We start from the raw sequence: 20,660 nt of genomic DNA on the forward strand, positions 1-20,660 counted from the left end.
GAACGGAAGAAACGATCCGCCAAGCGATGCAAAATAATATCCGATAATCCGATAATGATACGTTATCAACTTCGACGCAGGCTCCCGCCCTTAAGCGATGTCGAAATCCCGCCCTCTGATTTTCTGTAGTCTCGCGCGATTAAATTTATCGCATCATAATTTAATCAGCTCAGACGAACGTGATTTCGCGAAGTATCTTCGATTTTGCATCGATTTTTAATAATATTTTTCCAAATATCGTATTGGTATAATAATCGGAACTAGTACTATAAAAGATGAAATAATGTTTAATCAGCTTAATTTTATTTTGATATTCAAGTTCAGATTAACTTATAAATCGTAAGCTTTTTCATCAAAAATTCAGTTTGTAATGATAATGATTATGTTAATTGGCATAAATAGTGTAATTATATTTTTGGCAATTTTATTAAACTCTAGTCTGTCATAATTAGAGGGCTAAGTCGCTATTGGTGGTTCAAAAGCGCACATGTGGTGTTGATACAGTAGCATTAAATCTCGTAAGCCAGTCTTTGCAAACTGGCTTAGTACTGTAGATATATACGCAAGATATATATGAAATACGCAGTTTGCCATTAATACTCTCGAATGAAACAAACTCTATAAATCGTAAGAAATAGGAAGATTAACGTATATACTGACTGCCATAGTAATCAAAGATTTTTTTAAACAAAGAAATGCCATCTGGTATAAAATTTTGAATTACATAAATTACAAAACAATTTTTATTTTTAACAATACATGTTTTATGCGTGTTACGATGTTATTTTATTGAAACGCAATGAACACAAATTTTACCGTGGCGTACGTAGTAACGTACAAAACTCGTTAAGTGAGTGAATGTGTTAACACTACTGCATGTATGAAGCAGTTTTTAACGTTGTAATTTTTGATGTCACGACAAAATAGGAAAATCAAACACGGAGCAAGTAAGTAGCTCTTATCTCGATGATAATTAACATCACGCGCATTGATATACTGCGAAAGGTTATGCTTCGGTTGCGCAAATTGGCCTGATTTTGTAGCACGTGTACGGCGCTTATTAATGTCAGTAACTACGCAGAACCACCGTTGGTCACGAAATCGGAATACGCGTCTGTTATATATTCCCATTTACCTTTGCGGTGCGAAAAGGATTGCGTGCGTGCGTTCATCGACGGCCTAGGCTGAAGTTTTCTCTTGAATTTTTTAAAGAAAGAAAAAATGCAAATATATGTAATGAATAATTCATTATTTAATAATTGTGCAAATTTGCTGATTTTATAATTATTATAGTTTTGTCGCAGAAAAAAAAAAATTTATTGCAGTACTAAAGTGCCCTTTTATGATTTTGCTGCGTAAATTTGCTCGCTTCCTACATTATTATCCTGAGATCTGAGATCGATAAGACGAAATTGGCTTGTTTACCGTGCTACGCAAGCAGACGAAGTCGATAAATTTCGCGGCAAATCGCGCGAGAAACGTCGCAATAATCGACATCTCTCCAGCAGATGGGATTCGTATTCCGTAAATTGAAAGCGCGGATTTGTCGCGCAAAGCAGTGCGTATTACGCGAAAGCTTGTTGACAAAGATATCTCATCGCTGGAGTTTGCAGTGCATGTAGTCTCTTTACAACAAGCAAATTCGTGCAGGTGCGCGAAGGATACAAATTAAATCGCGCACTAACACTGTTAATTGAAGCATAGTTCGCCATTGTCCGTAACTGTACAGTTGTTCAGCGTTCGTTAACTGCAAATGTATCAAAACAACTAGAAGCTAATAGTCGGAATAATATAGTCACAAAGAATTTAAATGCCAAATTGGACAATTCATATTTGGATGTAGTAATGAAATAAATACAATATAACGCAAATTAAATATTTATAATTTTTACTGTAATATTTAATTTTGACGAATACGATTTTCATTGTATTCAAAGCAAAATGTACAAATTTATATAAAATTTGCATAAAAATTTGACTGACAATCAATTGGATCAATCCATTTAATTACATTTTCGCAAATCATAATACGTACAAAACCAAAAAACACATATTCTGATTTTAAAAAAAACCGTATATCGATAAAAAGCAGAAATGTCGGATACATTGTCAGTAAATTTGATGTACAAGATTTTGCAATTCCTTTGTCAGTAAGTCGTATTGCCGTAGATATTCATGACATCGCGCTGGATTGCACCGAGTATTGAAAGGCAGTCGGAGAAATCCAAATATTTGCATTTGTCCAGGGAGCACGAGAAACCGAAGTTCCTCGCCTTATCGCCAAAGAGAAGTGAGCTCGGGAAGCGTCAGGTCGGGCGGAAGTGGCGGCGCACAGGTCAATCTGGGATATGGAAATGCCTGGGCCGACTCCAGGCGAGCAAGCAGCTCCGTTTCGCAGGTAACCTGCCTCCTCTTTTATCGCGTCTATTGCTCGATCTGCAACGTTCAAAGAAATTCTTCTTTTTTTTTTTTTTACAACGTACTCGGCTATCGCCGTACCGAGCACGCTACGCGCCCTAGTTGCGTTACAAGTATTTCGGAGCTCCTCGCCTAAACCGTGGAAACGGGCGACAGGAGCGCTGCTTTTACAGCTCGCCGAGTATATATGTATCTATGTACGTACACGTACGTACGTACAAGAGGTATGTACTCTGAGAATGCAATTTGTCATCTATCATTCGTTGCCGTAATTACGGCGACGCGAAATAGTTGCAGACTGAGAGAGCGCGATAACGCCTTTTTTCCGCGAAAGCACGTTAACAAGGCAACTTCCGCGAGTTGAGGAAAAAATTGGAAAAGAACTTTTCGAAGAGTGGTTTGACCAAAGTGCGTATGTCGTTCTTTTTCACGGCAACTAAAATATTGTTTTAAATGTGAAGCGAAATAACGTTTCATGAGATATCGCGCTGCGAGTTGCGTCGGAATTTTATGTAGCTGACCTTTGTGGAGTTAGCGCAGCAATTAACAGATAATATCCTTTAAGTACTATGGAATTTTACAACATTCTCTGTTAAAGCTTAATACATGCTTTGATATAATTTCACATCATTTTAAAATATTACAGTTATTAAATTGATAAATATCTGTTTAAACATTTAACACATGCTTATGTTGTGTTTTTCTTTTTTGCAAAACAAATAAAAGAGAATTTTTAACAAATTACTATTAAAATTCTGTAAATGGAATAAAGAACTATGGAAAAAGTTGTAAACTATTTTTATAAAGACTCTTGTATATAAAGCTGTCATATATATTAATGTTAAATAACTAAATATTTAATTTACTTCTTTGATTGGAGTGTAGATTTTATCCTAAATAGTTTAAACCAATCGGAGAAGCAGATTTAGTTTTCTGATTAATATTAGATAACTTTTGTTTAGTACGCGTACCAAATATTTAATCTACTTCTTTGATTGGTGTACATTTTACCCTAAACAGTTTAAACCAATCGGAGAAGCAGATTTAGTTCTGGTTAACGTTAGATAGCTTTGTGTCAATTACATGATGTCAATTTATTACATTATTATTCCTTTTTATTCCTTTATAATATTTTGAGGTTGTAGCAGCGCCAAGTTTTTTTTTTGCATTTTGAAAAAAATCTTTTTATTTTAATTTTTTTAATATATTTTTTTCATTTCTTAATTAAATATTTTTATTTTCTAATATTTTTATTTTTTTGTTTTTTACGTATTAACTTATTTATTTTTATAATCTCCGATTGATTTAAACTATTTAATGTTAACCAGAACTAAATCTGCTTCTCCGATTGGTTTAAGCTATCTAACGTTAACCAGAACTAAATCTGCTTCTCCGATTGGTTTAAACTGTTTAGGGTAAAATGTACACCAATCAAAGAAGTAGATTAAATATTTGGTACGCGTACTAAACAAAAGTTATCTAATATTAATCAGAAAACTAAATCTGCTTCTCCGATTGGTTTAAACTATTTAGGATAAAATCTACACTCCAATCAAAAAAGTAAATTAAATATTTAGTTATTTAACATTAATATATATGACAGCTTTATATACAAGAGTCTTTATAAAAATAGTTTACAACTTTTTCCATAGTTTTTTAGTCCTACTTGGCGTCATTTTCTGATATCACATTTTTTTGTAAAAAGTTTCATATTTTGTATTTTTCATATTTGTAGTTAGCTTTTTTTGAAAAGTTTAAATATTTATAACATCTTTTTTTGAAAGATTTTTTTAATGTAGGATAGGTTTTTTTGAAAGGGTTAATATATAAGACAGTTTTTTTGAAAGGTTTTTACTAATATATACGACATTTTTTTGGAAAGGTTTTTAACATATTCGACATTTTTTTTATAGGTTTTTTAATATAGGACAGGTTTTTTTGAAAGGACGTGTACTTGGCGCCATTTTTTTACCTTTTTTTAAAAAGGTAATTTTTCCTAGATATTACTTGTTTTTTTTAAAATAATCAGCTTTTTTTGAAAAGTTTATTTTAATATAGGACAGGTTTTTTTTTAAAAGGACGTGTACTTGGCGCCATTTTTTTACCTTTTTTAAAAAGGTAATTTTTCCTAGATATCACTTGTTTTTTTTAAAATAATCAGCTTTCTTTGAAAAGTTTATCTAATACAATATTAATTAGATTTTGCTGCAAAGAGCCCACCACCACCCCCGTCGTATTTTCAGTATGCAAGATACGACGGTCCTCTTTGATTGATTATGTTATAAAAATAAATACAAAATTATATAAAAGTTATATCGTTTTAAGGCCATTGCGTTTTTCTAATTTAATCATCAATTTCAATTCAACAAGAAATATCAACAATTACTTATCAATCTTCTGTAAGAAAATAATACAGATATCTTTAGCGCCTCTAGGCCATTGTTTATTTCTAATTTGCGCATCGTCAGCTTCAATCCAAGTGTTAGATATTGCTTCTCTACATATACTTGTGTAGTGACCTTTTTCGATACATGATCCATGATGGAATATAGCACTCATTACTTTGTAGAATTGTCCAACAATGTTTATTTTAGTTGTTGGGACAGCACGCAAAGTAAATTTATCTGTTTTTGATTGTATACCGTCTTGAACTGATATTAAATGAATAACCATTATATCTCCGATTAATGTAAATTCACTTTTACATAATATGTCATTTCCTGTGCAATTTTTGCATGATTCGTTCTGTAATTGATAATGAGAAAACGTTGCATTAAATAATTCATTAAGATCTAAACTTTTTTTCTTTCATTTATTTACAGGAATTGAAAGAAGGATATTATTTTTAACAATAGTCGTTGTATTATTACAACTTTTGCATCGTTTAACAGAAGTGACTTGATGCTCGATTAAACTTTTTATATAATCATATTTTGTACAAAGAGCTGTAAGAAATTCACATGCATCCCGTTTAACGCTTTTTGAAAAAAAATCTCCTAAACATTGCCGTATTACGTATGTATTTAAATTAGGCAATTTGTTTTCATATTGATGCATTAATGTACCTAAGACATTTGATTTATCATAATCAAATATTTGTTTTCTAATAGCATTTAAATCAATCTCTGATCGCTCTTTTGAAACCATTATCCCGTTGTTGCTAGCAGAATATGGTATTGCTTCTGTAAACAAAATTGTAATTTATCACAGAAAAGCAAATTATAATTTGAATAAATAGATAATAAATACTTTGTATTTTTCTAAACTTATTTGAAATTACATTACATACCACAAGTTACAAGTGTCGTTGTCATTAACAGATATTTTCTCTCAATTCTCTCTTTGGATCCTACGGAAATCATACGTTTTCAATAAATAACAGTTAAAAATAAACAATGGTATTATAGCTTTGAATTTATAGAAAATGTATGATCTCCGTAGGATCCAAAGTTTACTGATTAAAGTTTAACGCAATCAAAATATCAAAACGATGTTGCGAAGAAGCGAAACCACAAACACAATTCACTCATAACCTTTCACTTATAACATCAAGATTTATTTTCATATTATTACTTATTCTAGTATATATATTTTCATCATACATATATACATACTTGATTAAATATAATAAAATAATAGCGCGAGGCGAGACATCGTGTGTCTTGTTGACATTGAATTGAATACACCGCCACTATATCTATCACCGTCACCAGCGCACCTAACGCCAAAAATTCCAAACTGTACGCTTCAGCTGTACATCCGTCGACGACGACTGACATGAAAATAGATGAAAATTTAGACTTTTCAACTTTAAAAATTAATATCTTTTTATGTACACCACGCACAGCAAAAACAAGCACACTTTAATAACATAATTCGGGTACGCGCTATCGATTGAGCCTACTTTGAAATCAATCGGCCCAGTCATTATTGAGATCCGATAATCTCGGCTCGTCTCAACTTTCGGTCTCGCGTAAAGATACACGGTCGGTCTCGCGTCATGTCGCTTTGCGTTTTATGCGCTACGCGTGAACTTGGTGCGAGACACTACCGTGTCTCTTGATAAACTAATTATGAGATAGACCCTTTTCACGTTACAAGGAACAAGATCGCAGACTCGTATAAGCATATAAATTTAAAGCAGAAGGTAGATTCAATGCACTGCGGCTCTCATTCTCGTGGGAATGTCGTCCTGGAAAATGTTGCTCTTTGCCAAATGAATTTCCGTCGCCAAAACTCGATCGAATACAGAACGTACCTACGAGGCGTCATTTCCTGTTCTTCTTTTATTTTTATTTCTTTTTTAGCGTCGCTTAATCTCCCGCGTTTATCTTTATAAATTCTTCAAAGTAATTTCCTTCGTTATTGCTTCAAGGAATGTTGAATTCATAGCATTTTTTCATGTCGCAACAAAAGATTTATTCTCCCGTGTAAAAAAAGTTTTTACCTTCAATGGCAAAATTTGCTTAGATTTAGTTACAAAGATAGTTATAAAAAAGATGAATTGAGAATCTGTCCGTGTAATGAGCGTAATAAAAAAAGAATACAATCTATGCGCTATGAAACTAGTCTATTTTACTTTACCGAAAAATTATTAACTCTTTGACGTCAGATCATCTGCTCGCTAACCGCATAGCAGATACCAGATCCATTTGAACGCATAACAGAATTTCGCTTTCACACTCTGAAAGCAGGAAGCGAGCGGGTAGGAGATATAATAGTATTTTATCTCGAGCAATGAAAACGATCGCTATTGTGATATAAACAATTTACATGGGTGCGAACTGTATATTCCGAGTAAAAGTTAAATTAATCGCATATAAAATACACGTAACTAATTGCAATGCCAATGCAGTTTATTTTGAAGAAGTGGTCATTAATCGTTTTATTAACTCTTTTACTTCTAAATTAAATTTTAAATGTTAATAACTGGAAATTATATTTACATAACATATTTAAGTTTAAGAAAAACAAAGACTTTAGTTTTCTATAATTGAAAAATGACATTTATTAAAATAAAATTTTGAAATTTTTCTAAATATAATACTAAAAACGAATACTTATATAACTGGAAATTACAAATAAATTAATGCGATCGGTGTTTGCGTTAAAAAAAATTAACTATACAAAGTGTAAAAAATCTTTTTTTACGTATATCATCATTACATTTATCACGTGTATCAACGGAAGAAAGTGTTTTTCTAAAAGAATAACTTAAACAATCTAAAACTGCATTCTGAATTGGTTTTCCGGTGCAGACACAGCGTGGCACGATATGTTGCTGCCACGCACGCGAAGTGAAGTCGAGTGAATAACGATACGACTGGTAGCCTCATCGCGAAATCTTCCACGCCCTTATCCCTCGTGCTTTGCCCTTTGCACTTTGCCGGAACATTCTGATAAGTTTGTGAAAAGACTTATTTTATCTGATTCGAGAAGAAGTCAAATAATATTATAATTCATAAATATTTTTAAATATTTAAAGAGATTTTTAAGTATTTAATGAGAAATATATAAATATAGAAATTGAACATAGAAATATTAAATGAGAAATATATAAATATATAAAAAGAATATATAATACTTTAAACTTTTATTTAGATTTTTCCTTCATGAGTATTCTTTCTTTCCGTTTATTCTTTTCAATGCAAAACATTTGTTTAGATTTTGCAGTTTTACGATAGATAACTAGATAGATTTAACATGACGATACTTCTTGCAAATACATCTTGGTTGAGATTTGTTGCGAGCGCATGTTGCTATTTCGCGGCGTGAAACTCGAGTGTGAACGAATCTTCACACTCGTGGTGTAAAGAATCAAAGGTACTGGTGCATTCTGCTCGTGACAGTTTAAATTTTTCTCGAGCAGATTACATCCGCCGCTTATTTCCCGCGCAGCAGACGTGCCTGAGACGTGTGCGCGCTGCCCGAGAATCTCTCAAAGGATCAATTTCGTAGAACGTAAAGTGAGAATCGCGGCGGTGAGAAATAAGAGACGTGTCAGCAACGTTCGACGAAGCTGTGCTCTCGCGTTTTTCAGAATCGTTTATTGGATCCACATTATATGGAAGGTGAACGAAATATAAATTGGTCTCTGGCCCTAAATCTACGCTATGTTTGAAAAAGCCGTCACTATAATAAAAAGTGTCAGCACCGATAATTAAACCGTACCGATAAAATCAGCTGGTTGAAGTTTGGAACGTTCCTGGAACGATTTTTTAAAAATGATTTGTCGCTCTTGTCCTTTTGCAGAGAGAAAGTTTTGAGACCCGCAAACAAAGTACAAAAGAGACCGATCCGATACATGCGTCGGAAGACACCCTTATACCCGAAAAACAACCCCCAAAATCACTTAAACAATTCTAGCCAAGCTAAAAATGACTTGCCGCTCTTTTCCTTCTGCACAGAGAAAGTTCCGAGGCCCTCACACGACATGCAAAAAAGACCGATTTAATACATGCGTCGGAAGACACCCTTATACCCGAAAAACCACCCCCAAAATCACTTAAACCATTCTAGCCAAGCTAAAAATGACTTGTCGCTCTTTTCCATCTGCATGGAGAAAGTTCCGAAGCCCTCACACGACATGCAAAAGAGACCGATTCGATACATGCGTCGGAAGACACCCTTATACTCAAAAAACCACCCCAGAGCGTCTAAAAAATCCTCACCTAACAAAAAATAACTTGTCGCTCTTCTCCTTTAGCATAGAGAAAGTTCTGAGACCCTCACATACAATATAAAACAGACCGATCCGATACATGCGTCGAAAGACATCCTTATACCCGAAAAACCACCCCCAAAATTACTTAAACAATTCTAGCCAAGCTAAACATGACTTGTCGCTCTTTTCCTTCTGCATGGAGAAAGTTCCGAAGCCCTCACACGAAATGCAAAAGAGACCGATTTGATACATGCGTCGGAAGACACCCTTATACCCAAAAAACCACCCCCAAAATCACTTAAACAATTCTAGACAAGCTAAAAATGATTTGTCGCTCTTTTCCTTCTGCACGGAGAAAGTTCCAAAGCCCTTACACAACATGCAAAAAAGACCAATTTGATACATGCGTCGGAAGACACCCTTATACCCGAAAAACCACCCCCAAAGTCACTTAAACAATTCTAGCCAAGCTAAAAATGATTTGTCGCTCTTTTCCTTCTGCACGGAGAAAGTTCCAAAGCCCTTACACAACATGCAAAAAAGACAGATTTGATACATGCGTCGGAAGACACCCTTATATCCGAAAAACCACCCCCAAAATCACTTAAACCATTCTAGCCAAGCTAAAAATGACTTGTCGCTCTTTTCCTTTTGCACAGAGAAAGTTCCGAGGCCCTCACACGACATGCAAGAAAGACCGATTCGATACATGCGTTGGAAGACACCCTTATACCCGAAAAACCACCCCCAAAATCACCTAAACCATTCTAGCCAAGCTAAAAATGACTTGTCGCTCTTTTCCTTTTGCATGGAGAAAGTTCCGAAGCCCTCACACGACATGCAAAAGAGACCGATTTGATACATGCGTCGGAAGACACCCTTATACTCGAAAAACCATCCCCAAAATCACTTAAACAATTCTAGCCAAGCTAAAAATGATTTGTCGCTCTTTTCCTTCTGCACGGAGAAAGTTCCAAATAGGGATGGGCGATACAATAGAAAATATCGATATTTTGTATCAATATGTATCGTAAATAAAATATCGATATATCAAAAATATCAAATGGGATATATCGATATTGGTGATATCGATATTATCAACTATTTTTCAATTAAATATATAAAGCCCGTATCAAACTACGTATTGAAGATTGAGATTAAAGATTGAAGATTCGGAAATTTGACCAATTAGAAAGAAGTAATATTTGTTTGCTTCTTCTCGATTGGTCAAATTTCTAATCTTCGATCTTTAATCTCAATTTTCAATGCATAGTCTAATACAGGCTTAATAATAATTTCCAATTAAATATATTTACATTTTTTTATTATACAATACATATATAAATATTTTACATAAAACAGTTATGCTACTTATAATAACCAATCTTCCAGAGAAAGAGAGTTTAAAAATAATAACTGCTGTAAATGTTCACTTGTTATACGATTTCTATCTTCGGTAATAATATTTCCAGCCCGTGAAAATAATCGTTCACTTGGAACGGAGGTCGCAATTATACTTAAATATTTTAATGCTATATCTTTTAATCCAGAATGCATGTTTATTAGCCAATATTGTAGTGGATTGTCATCCATTTTTATTGGTGGTTGATTCAAATAATATTTAAGTTCATCTGCTATTGTAGAATCATTATTTTTTGACATATGCTTGGATTTATTAATTAAATACTGATGATATATCCAAAAATTATCAGTTTTCATCGAATCATTTTGCGCGTTTTGATAATCGCATGTATCTGATTCTTTTGTATTTATGTTTATCATTTGTGTAATTTTATTGATAGAATAAGCGCACGCAATTTCATCAGAAAAATTAATATTCTTGAATCGAGGATCCAATATGGTTGATATTGCCAATGTGTGATTTTTTTCAATATCATTAAATCTTTTTGAGAACTGACGTTGTAACTCATGTTTAAAGTGAATGCCTATTTCAGTATTTGGTGCAAGCATATGTAATTTGTTTTTTAGCGTATTAATAATCGGAATCACTTTGCTGCCAGTAAGATAATGTTCACCGCATATAATTTTAGTGGCTTCGTTAAACGGTTTTAATAATTGAACAAATTCTTTTGCAGCTTGCAATTTGAATGCAGTCAACATTATCGGTGCTGTAGGTTGCTTCAGAAGAATACTACTTATTTTATCTGCCAATTCAATAAATCGTTCAAGCATGTCGTAAGTCGAATTCCATCGAGTTTCGACACTTTGTATTAATTTGAGAGTTGATTGAGCTCTCAATTCATCTGCAGCAACCACAGAATGTTTAAAATACGTAATAATATTTTTAACCTTTTTACAGAATTCATTAACAGCACCATCATTTTTAATAATGTTCGACGGAATTAAATTCAAAGTGTGTGCAAAACATGCTAAATGTTTTTCAGTACCAAACGCTTCTGTAATTGCCTTTTTCATATTGGCTGCATTATCGGATACAACAATAATAATATTTTCTGTGTCTATGTTCCATTCACGTATTATATTTAACAACCACATTTTTATATTGTCAGAAGTATGTCGATCATTTAATTCAGTAACGCCAATAGTTACAGTTTTATATGTTTCTTTTAATATATAATGAGCTGTTAAACCTAAAAAACTTTTTGTATTTATTGTGTCTGTCCAAATGTCGGTTGTTAAACATAAATTTTTAATGTTTAAAAATTGAGTTTTTATCATACCCGATAAAAATTCGTATTTTTCTTCTATGAGACTCGTAATTTTTTTCCGACTAGGAATCTTGTATAACGGTGCAACTATTTTCATAAAAGTTTTAAATCCTTGCTTTTCTACAGTTGCAAATGGCAAATTATCTTTTGCAATCATAAAAATGAGATTATTAGTGAATTCAGCCGCTTTTGTTCCTCCATCTACAATTAAGAAAAAAATATGAAGTAAAATAATTAATTTTGTAGTGACATATTGTTTTGAAATATTCAATAAATTACTACAAAGGCTACTTATAAACTTTAGATGATAAAACTTGTAAATATAAATACCATAAAATGATTTTTGGTTTTGAAAAGTAGAATCAAGTGTGATTTGTTTCTTTTTCACAATTGGTAATGACACAAATGTCTCTGATTGCGACTGTGACGTGACTGATAAAACCGAAGAACTAGATGAAGATTTCACTGTTAAATTAGAATTATCGTCTACATCAATTTTATCTTCTGTCTGAAATGCATAACATACAAAATGCATTAGTAATATTATTTTACATTATATTATAATAAACTTAATGTAATTAATTTTCTATACAAAATTCGACATTTATTACTATAATTTTTCTCTGTTTTATTGAGGATTCTGTAGAGTCTGTAGAGTCTATTATATCAGCTTCGTCTATCAGCTTCTTCATTTGAAGCTTTAACTGAAGTTTAGGATGTGCTCGAGTTAAATGAAAACGTAAATTGGTTGTATTTCCTGAATTTTTTATAATCTTTTGGCAAAAATTACATTTGCTACCTTCATTGGTTCGAATGAAATATTTCCAATATTCACTTCTAGACGGCGGCACTAAAAAAACAGGCAGAAATAATATTTAAATGGTGAAAAATAACGCTAAAATAATTCAATAATTCAAATAAGGAATAGGATAACGTATGAGATAATTACTGTTATAAAACAAGTGAAAACATAAGAATAGAAAGCAACGTAGGAAAAGTAAAATAAAGCCTTTGAGGATTCCTTTTCAAGCACCCAGTTTAATATAGCAATATATATAGCAATATAATGTACATGCATATGCATATATTATATCTGTAAAATTCAGAAAAATATTAAGATTACCATATAGTAATCATTATATACTGGACTATATACAAATAGTAAATAGAAAGTGCAAATTTTAACTAATCCAATCAAACAAACATGCATTTTAAAAGAAGTGAGAATTATTTAACTATTTTTTTCTTAAATTATACTTACCGCAAAATACCCAGCAAACACAGAATATTGCAACAATATTGCGGCAATGTTGCAATATTGGTATAATATTGCTACAATATTGCAATATTGTCGCAACGTTACTGCAATGTTCTGTGTTTGGGTATCATAATACATAATACGTAAATACGTAAATAAATAATAAAAAAGTACGTACCTCTTTGTACTACTACTTGTCTCTATTTTTTACTATTTGTGACTATATATTAATAATTAATATATATGTGACAGAACTGTGAATAGATCACGACAATGAGATATGTCACGTGGAAAAATTAAGGTCATGAGTAAATTCCTACTGAGCACTGAGCACTGAGCACGTCACGCATTGCGTCATTCATTAGCCCGGATCTACAATAGGTGTAGTAAAGGCCATACGTACGTACAAAAATTTTAGTCGTAACCGTAAGGGTCTATTCAGACAAACTTGTATAGTCGTATAAACATATGCATAAGAAAATTGATTTATCTATTTTTAAAGAAAACCAAAAGTTGATTGCTTTATACGACCAAAATAAAGAAACTAATGAACGCATTTGTCTGAAATTTTGACAGTAGCCCTCTGCGGGATGAATTGGTTTATTTTCTTATGCATTTGCTTATGGACCAATCAATTTCCTTATGCATATGTTATGCGACTATGCAAGTTTGTTTGGATAGGCCCAAGGTCATTAGCAAATCGACCAATCATAGTCAAGTATTCTTAGTTTCATAATGGCTTCTGCACACAGGACACAGTAATACGTGCTATAATATCGGAGATTCGATATTTCTGTTGAAATATCGATGCATGCTAATATCAAAACAAAAAATATCGATACAAAATATCGATAATAAAGTCTAAAAAAATCGATATTTTAAATATCGATATTGTATCGCCCATCCCTAGTTCCAAAGCCCTAACACAACATGCAAAAGAGACCAAACCGATACATGCGTCGGAAGACACTCTTTTACCCGAAAAACCATCCCCAAAATCACTTAAACAATTCTAGCCATGTTAAAAATGATTTATCGCTCTTTTCTTTCTGCCCGGAAAAAGTTCCGAGGCCCTCACGCGACATGCAAAAGAGACCGATTTGATACATGCGTCGGAAACACCCTTACACTCAAAAAACCACTCCAGAGTCTAAAAAATTCTTGCTTAGCAAAAAATAACTTGTCGCTTAAAATGGTTTAAGTGATTTTTGGGGTGGTTTTTTGGGTATAAGGGTGTCTTCCGACGCATGTATCAAATCGGTCTTTTTTGCATGTCGTGTGAGGGCCTCGGAACTTTCTCCGTGCAGAAGGAAAAGAGCGACAAGTCATTTTTAGCTTGGCTAGAATTGTTTAAGTGATTTTGGGGGTGGTTTTTCGGGTATAAGGGTGTCTTCCAACGCATGTATCGAATCGGTCTTTCTTGCATGTCGTGTGAGGGCCTCGGAACTTTCTCTGTGCAAAAGGAAAAGAGCGACAAGTCATTTTTAGCTTGGCTAGAATTGTTTAAGTGACTTTGGGGGTGGTTTTTCGGGTATAAGGGTGTCTTCCGACGCATGTATCAAATCGGTCTTTTTTGCATGTCGTGTGAAGGCCTCGGAACTTTCTCTGTGCAAAAGGAAAAGAGCGACAAGTCACTTTTAGCTTGGCTAGAATTGTTTAAGTGATTTTGGGGGTGGTTTTTTGGGTATAAGGGTGTCTTCCGACGCATGTATCGAATCGGTCTTTTTTGCATGTCGTGTGAGGGCCTCGGAACTTTCTCCGTGCAGAAGGAAAAGAGCGACAAGTCATTTTTAGCTTGGCTAGAATTGTTTAAGTGATTTTGGGGGTGGTTTTTCGGGTATAAGGGTGTCTTCCGACGCATGTATCGAATCGGTCTTTTTTGCATGTCGTGTGAGGGCCTCGGAACTTTCTCTGTGCAAAAGGAATAGAGCGACAAGTCATTTTTAGCTTGGCTAGAATTGTTTAAGTGATTTTGAGGGTGGTTTTTCGGGTATAAGGGTGTCTTCCGACGCATGTATCGGATCGGTCTCTTTTGTACTTTGTTTGTGGGTCTCAAAACTTCTTCCCTGCAAAAGGACAAGAGCGACAAATCATTTTTAAAAAATCGTTCCTGGAACGTTCCAAACTTCAACCAGCTATAAAATCGAATTTTGTTTAAAATGTAAAATGTGTCGTTTCTTATTTCGCCTTGATCGAATTACTCAATCCTCCCGCAGCACGGATTATTTATTCATTAAAAAGAGACCCTAAAAACTTCTCTCTATACGAGAATTTTTGAGAACGTTGTTGATTGCAACTCTTTTAAAATCCGGACCGTCGTTAATTTTTATTTCTAAGTTACAAACGTGTTGGTTAATAAGGGTTCCTGCTAAAAGACGGAAAAAACCGCTTCTACTTCACCGCTAATTGGATTACTTTGTAATCAGCGAAATGCAGACAAAGTGGTACACAGACACGCGCACTAATACGAAATAATAAAGATAATACAAAACAGAAGATTAAAATTAAATATTATTATAATCAAATTACAGTAAGAAAAAGAGATGCGAAAGCTAAAATATGTCCGTTTGTAGCTTTATAAAGTCGTTTCCATGACAGTCTAACGTCACGTGTATGTGTGTGTGTGTGGCATTAATCAAAGTGAATGAATTCGCTGGAATAAAATTGTATTACGTTAGGAGAGAAAATCTGATTTGAGGTATCGCGTGTGCTTTCAGCTTTCAGGAGATGAGTCACGCCGGCTTTGCGCCAGTGGCGCGAAAGTCCCTGAAAAGGGCGACACGGAAGCTGCGAATCTCGGCGTGGCAACCTACGGCTCGGTAGTGTTTCAGCTGAAAGACGCCCACCTCGAAGCGAACGGCATTTGCGACTTTGTCTTTCGCGCTTTACGAGTCATCAGCAAAACGATGACGTTCACCATATGTCTGACCTGTTTGTCCACTGTGCCTATCTTGATGTTCATCTTTGGTGAGTAAAAAAGACGCAGTTTTGTGTGTGTGTGTGTGTCTTTAAATCCGTTTAAATAAATGACGACGAACCCATCCAATCTCGATTGTGCAAGTCGAAAGAGGTCTTTAACCGATAACCGGTCACGCACGGATAATTTAATCGGAAGAAAGAGTGTTCGGCATAATAAATATTATATAACGAGCAGCGGCGGGATAAGTGGGTCGAAAGCGGCTTTACTCGGGTTGTTCTCGCCAGTTCGATCCGTTTTATACTTCGGTACTAGCTTAGCAGATCAATACTCAGTACATCTATATTTAAGAATTAACGACAGACTTTCGTGAGACTTAGAAAGGCGATATAACTCATCTTTACTCTTTGGTCACCTAGTACATTTTAAAATTGAATTAAAACTGCCAATATACCTCCTTAGTGTAACGCCATTTAATGTCTTTTTACCCTTACTTTTTTTTTTCCAACACTTCTTCCAATTTTTCGATATTACTCTTAAAGTTTATTATATATATATATATATGTGTATATCTTTTACGTGGGATAAACCTGAGTTGACTTGCTAAAAGAATGATGTAAAGTAAATGATTGAACAAGATGTTGTCTATAACTTTCTCCATGTTCCAATTCTTTACGAAAGCTCCTAGCTTTTTCTCATGTAAATTTTCCTCTATTATATATCTCGCGGGAGTTGGAGCTCTTTTTTATTATCCTTTTAACCTCTCTTAAAGGAATATCTTTACGCGTTACGTTCGATGCGAATAATTTCTAGGTATCAAAGAAATTTTTAATGTAATATCCATCAGTAATGCGGCATTAGTCGCATTTCTCTCTCTTTGGCTAGTTTCCGGGTTCAATCTCGATTAAAAACATGGGGTCTGATAAAAGAAGACGATTTCCCAAGGTAATTTACGTGGAGAACGCGCCAATTAATGTGAGAGATAAGGTTTATTAAGATATTCTTGTGACAGAATTACATCTTATGCAATGATATCAATGTTATGAACCGGCCAAAATCTTTCTTGGAGATAATAAATTATTGAAAGTTCTCACTAATGCAAAGATTTATCAGCCAATAGTTTCTAAATTTCACAATTTATTTCATTAACCGTATTATTTACGTATAATGCACGATGTGGTACTGTTTTTATAATTTATTAAAATATCAAGATCAGTATTTTTGTGTTACAATATTTTTTATTATGTCTAATGTATGTTTAATATTTACGAAAACGTAATCACATTTTTTTAATCTGCTGCAATTAAAATAACTGCAATTTCGAAATAAAGCAAAGTGTAATTTACCTCTTAACGTATAACAAGGAAAAAACAATTTCAACCGGCAAAATGCAAATGTTTGATAAATGTTCACGGCGGCACGAGAGAAGATATTTGCGCCCATGCAAAGTAAATAAAATTTTCTACCAACAAAATTTAAAAAAATTTTTTTAAATTTTGTGAAATGAGATTTCACGTATGTTTCCGATCCAATTACATGTATGTATAATTCTGTAACACATAGCATAACATTAATATAACTTTGTTGAATTTAAAAATATTGAGTTTTTTCTAATTTCTATTAAATAAATAATAATACTAGTAGTAAAAGTATTGGATTTTTCCTTTTCTTTTTGACGATTTCCTTTTCTGGCCAATTTCTACTCCGAATTCGGTAGCAAAACTCGCCTGAAATTCTACGAAATATACGACATCATTTCCGAGCTAATTAATGCTGCCGGAGTTACGACACGCGAATCGCTAGCGTGTTGAGTTTACGGCATGCAAGCATACTTAATTTCTCGGGCATAGCAGGTTATTCGCGCGGTAGGGAGCATGGACGCTTAACCTGATTTATTGCAGGCCCGGTGCATTCACCTTCCGGTAAAGTTCTACCCGGCAAGAATCCCGTGCAATCGATAATAATGGCGTAGACGAACCGCGAAAGTGGCCGCGGACTGGCAATTCCAAATACGATCGAAATTTTTTTGTCATAAATCACGACACAAAAGCACAGTCGAAGGAATCGCGAATGGCAACCTGCACTGTGAAAGTTAGATATGGAATTTAACATCTAGATTGATTCAACGAATGACTAGTATGAAGCTTATCTAATTTTTAAACGTGTTAGAACTCTATTTAGAAAACTACCATATTGCGCAACTTGTATGCGAAAGAAGAAAAGAAGCAATCTATACATCACGGTTGTTAGTCGCCTTATGTAAAACTTGATCTGTTAAAATATCGATTTGTACTTCCGAATTCATTACGAATACAGCTCGGATAGCTCATATCGCGTTACAACATTATGCGCTGAGAGAAAAGTATGTGATATTTGGAACTATAATTGTGGAACTATAATTATAATGGGACTATAATTATAATCATTTTTATAAGAATTGTTATTATAATGTTAGCAATAATAACCTTATACGTATAGTACTGTCGATCATATAATCAACTATATATATAGTTAGAGTATCTATAAAAATATGGTTGGCGCCAAAAAACACTATAGATTATGGTTATTGCAATTATTCTTTTCTCTCAGTGTGATCGAAATGGACATTTAGTTTGTCAGAATTGAAATATAATATACTTCAGAATTTTTATAACTTTTTCAAAGTATCGCAATATCTGCGATTATCGAGATATTTATGAAAGCCATATTATTCTCTTTTCTTATCGCAACAAACAGCGCAAAATAATGTTTTGAAAAACTATTAAAGATTGCGCTGCGACGAAGAATTAATAATTTATATTCACAAGATGTGCATAATAACGAAATATTCAAGTGTATGTCATAGCACAGAGTCTCTTGATGTTTGCATGTTATGTTATCCTAAGTTGGGCGTCAAATCAGGACGTGATACACAGAATGAACGTCAGGCAACACACAATTAATGCTAAATTATTCCTTGCTGGCGTTGCAAAAAGCGCATGATAATGACGCGCGTCATAGATGCTAGGTCTTAATTAATAGGCGAGAGCGTCGGCTAAGAGACACAATTCTTTTTCTCTTTTCGACGAGAATAACGATGAACTCATGATATTAAACAAACTATTAAGCCACGTATTATTGTTGCTCGGTACTCAAGCCATAAAACGGAACACTTAGATCATGGATATAAAAAACAGGAAAAATATTGTTAGAAAAATTTCACTAACGAGAATGCTTCCAGCGGGGAAATGACAGAACTATTTACAAGTCGTACAATCAATTATTACGTTTATCGCATCGTGTATCGCATATATGCGACGCGACGTAAAATTAAAATTTCTGCATATGCCTAACTAGAAATGATTTCACATGTTTATTGACAATAAATATATCATAGATAATTTTTTACGTATATGACAAGAGTATCTTTGTAGCGAGTAATAAACGCGTGAAAAATATTTAATTTTACAGGTGTGCAATTCATCAAGGATTGTCCGAAAGAACCATACCTTCCGGTATACATGTTAATTGGAGGAGCTCTGGGAGCTGTGCGTATGTTCTGGGCGCTTTATTCGCAGATACGCTCCCGGAGGCCGGAAGTCTTGTCCGTTCCCGCCGCTAGACCATATATCTCGCCTATGAAATTACTCTCCATAGTTTTGTCGTGCTTCCTGGTAGTGTGGTTTGTGTTAGGTAAGCAAGACATTTCGTTTGATATTGCACGAGGCATATTATGCACTGCGTCAGCAATCCTCGAATTTTCCAAGCGTTAAAGCTACAAGGGATTTACTTAACAAGCGTAAAGCGAGCCATATTACGAAAACATGTATTCCATAATATTTCCCCGTTCCGTAATTCTATAATAACTTTATACAAATGCGAATAAAAGTTAGGAAGTTATTGTTATGCACGTAAAGTAGAACAAGCCACGAATAATAATACATGATAAAACTAACAAATGCCATTACTTCAATAACTTTTTATTAACTTCACTAAATAGAAATTGTTCGTTTTTCACTTATTTTTAATCATTTTCCATAACTTTTTATTGTTACTTCTTCAACTATTTTTAACTATTACTTATATAATTATTGCTTCTTACATTATTTCATGGAGATTTAGTTTAATTTTAATTTTTTTACTATATTTTTTTAATAAAATTGATGAATAATATTTATGAATTTTCTAAACTCCAGATTTGGATTTAAGAACTTTAAAGCGGCGTGCAGAACTTCAGTAATTTTGCCGCAATATTATTACATTGTTCCACAAATATTATAGCGTGTATTATATTTAACTTCCTTGCTCGTTAGTCTTAATTGCGTAGTATTTTCCGTTCCAACATTACTTTTACGCGCAAATTCTTACATTGACAAAATATCGGTCAAGTGGTGAGTTTTGTTTTTAAATTTACAGCACATAGCACATTAAAATGGATGGTTTTTTTAACGGCGTGTTTACCTTTAGTAAAAATGGATCAATGTCGAGTTGTCTCAGAAATACGTTTTCTCACAATGTCGCCATTAATTTTATACACATATACGCGCGCGCGATATCTTTGTCTTTTATGAATAATACATTATTCATACTTTCGTATATATTACATTAAATATATATTAAATATATATACATTAGATTGATTACATTTTTCTATGTCCTTTGAGACTTTTTTAGCACAACTTTCTGCTGTTTACATGAAATGGCAAAGAGTGCGAACCGTTAAAAGCGTACACA

General features: G+C 33.6%; 1 protein-coding gene and 1 long non-coding RNA gene across 6 annotated transcripts in view; one reads left to right on the plus strand and one right to left on the minus strand.

Moving 5' to 3' along the window:
• The window catches only part of LOC105667442 (uncharacterized), a 67,080-nt gene that overhangs the window by 17,469 nt on the left and 28,951 nt on the right, over window positions 1-20,660 (plus strand). For all 4 annotated transcript variants that reach the window (XR_010888124.1, XM_067348009.1, XM_067348008.1 and 1 more), the window contains exons 4-6: window positions 2,247-2,398; window positions 15,748-15,997; window positions 19,398-19,619. Coding sequence is in view for 3 of the 4 variants with exons in the window: in XM_067348009.1 (XP_067204110.1) it covers window positions 2,247-2,398; window positions 15,748-15,997; window positions 19,398-19,619 (624 nt within the window). In the remaining variant the exon portion in view is untranslated. The remainder of the gene's footprint in view (window positions 1-2,246; window positions 2,399-15,747; window positions 15,998-19,397; window positions 19,620-20,660) is intronic.
• On the minus strand, window positions 5,447-6,324 carry LOC136997336 (uncharacterized). 2 transcript variants are annotated; one of them, XR_010888126.1, is made up of 3 exons: window positions 6,033-6,324; window positions 5,708-5,767; window positions 5,447-5,600 (listed from the first exon to the last, which is right to left on the minus strand). It is a non-coding gene; the product is annotated as an uncharacterized lncRNA (long non-coding RNA). The 2 variants fall into 2 exon arrangements; XR_010888125.1 differs by lacking the exon at window positions 5,447-5,600 and having other exon boundaries at window positions 5,654-5,767.

Source organism: Linepithema humile, chromosome 1 (assembly GCF_040581485.1).
Source record: "Linepithema humile isolate Giens D197 chromosome 1, Lhum_UNIL_v1.0, whole genome shotgun sequence".
NCBI classification, from domain to species: Eukaryota; Metazoa; Arthropoda; class Insecta; order Hymenoptera; family Formicidae; genus Linepithema; species Linepithema humile.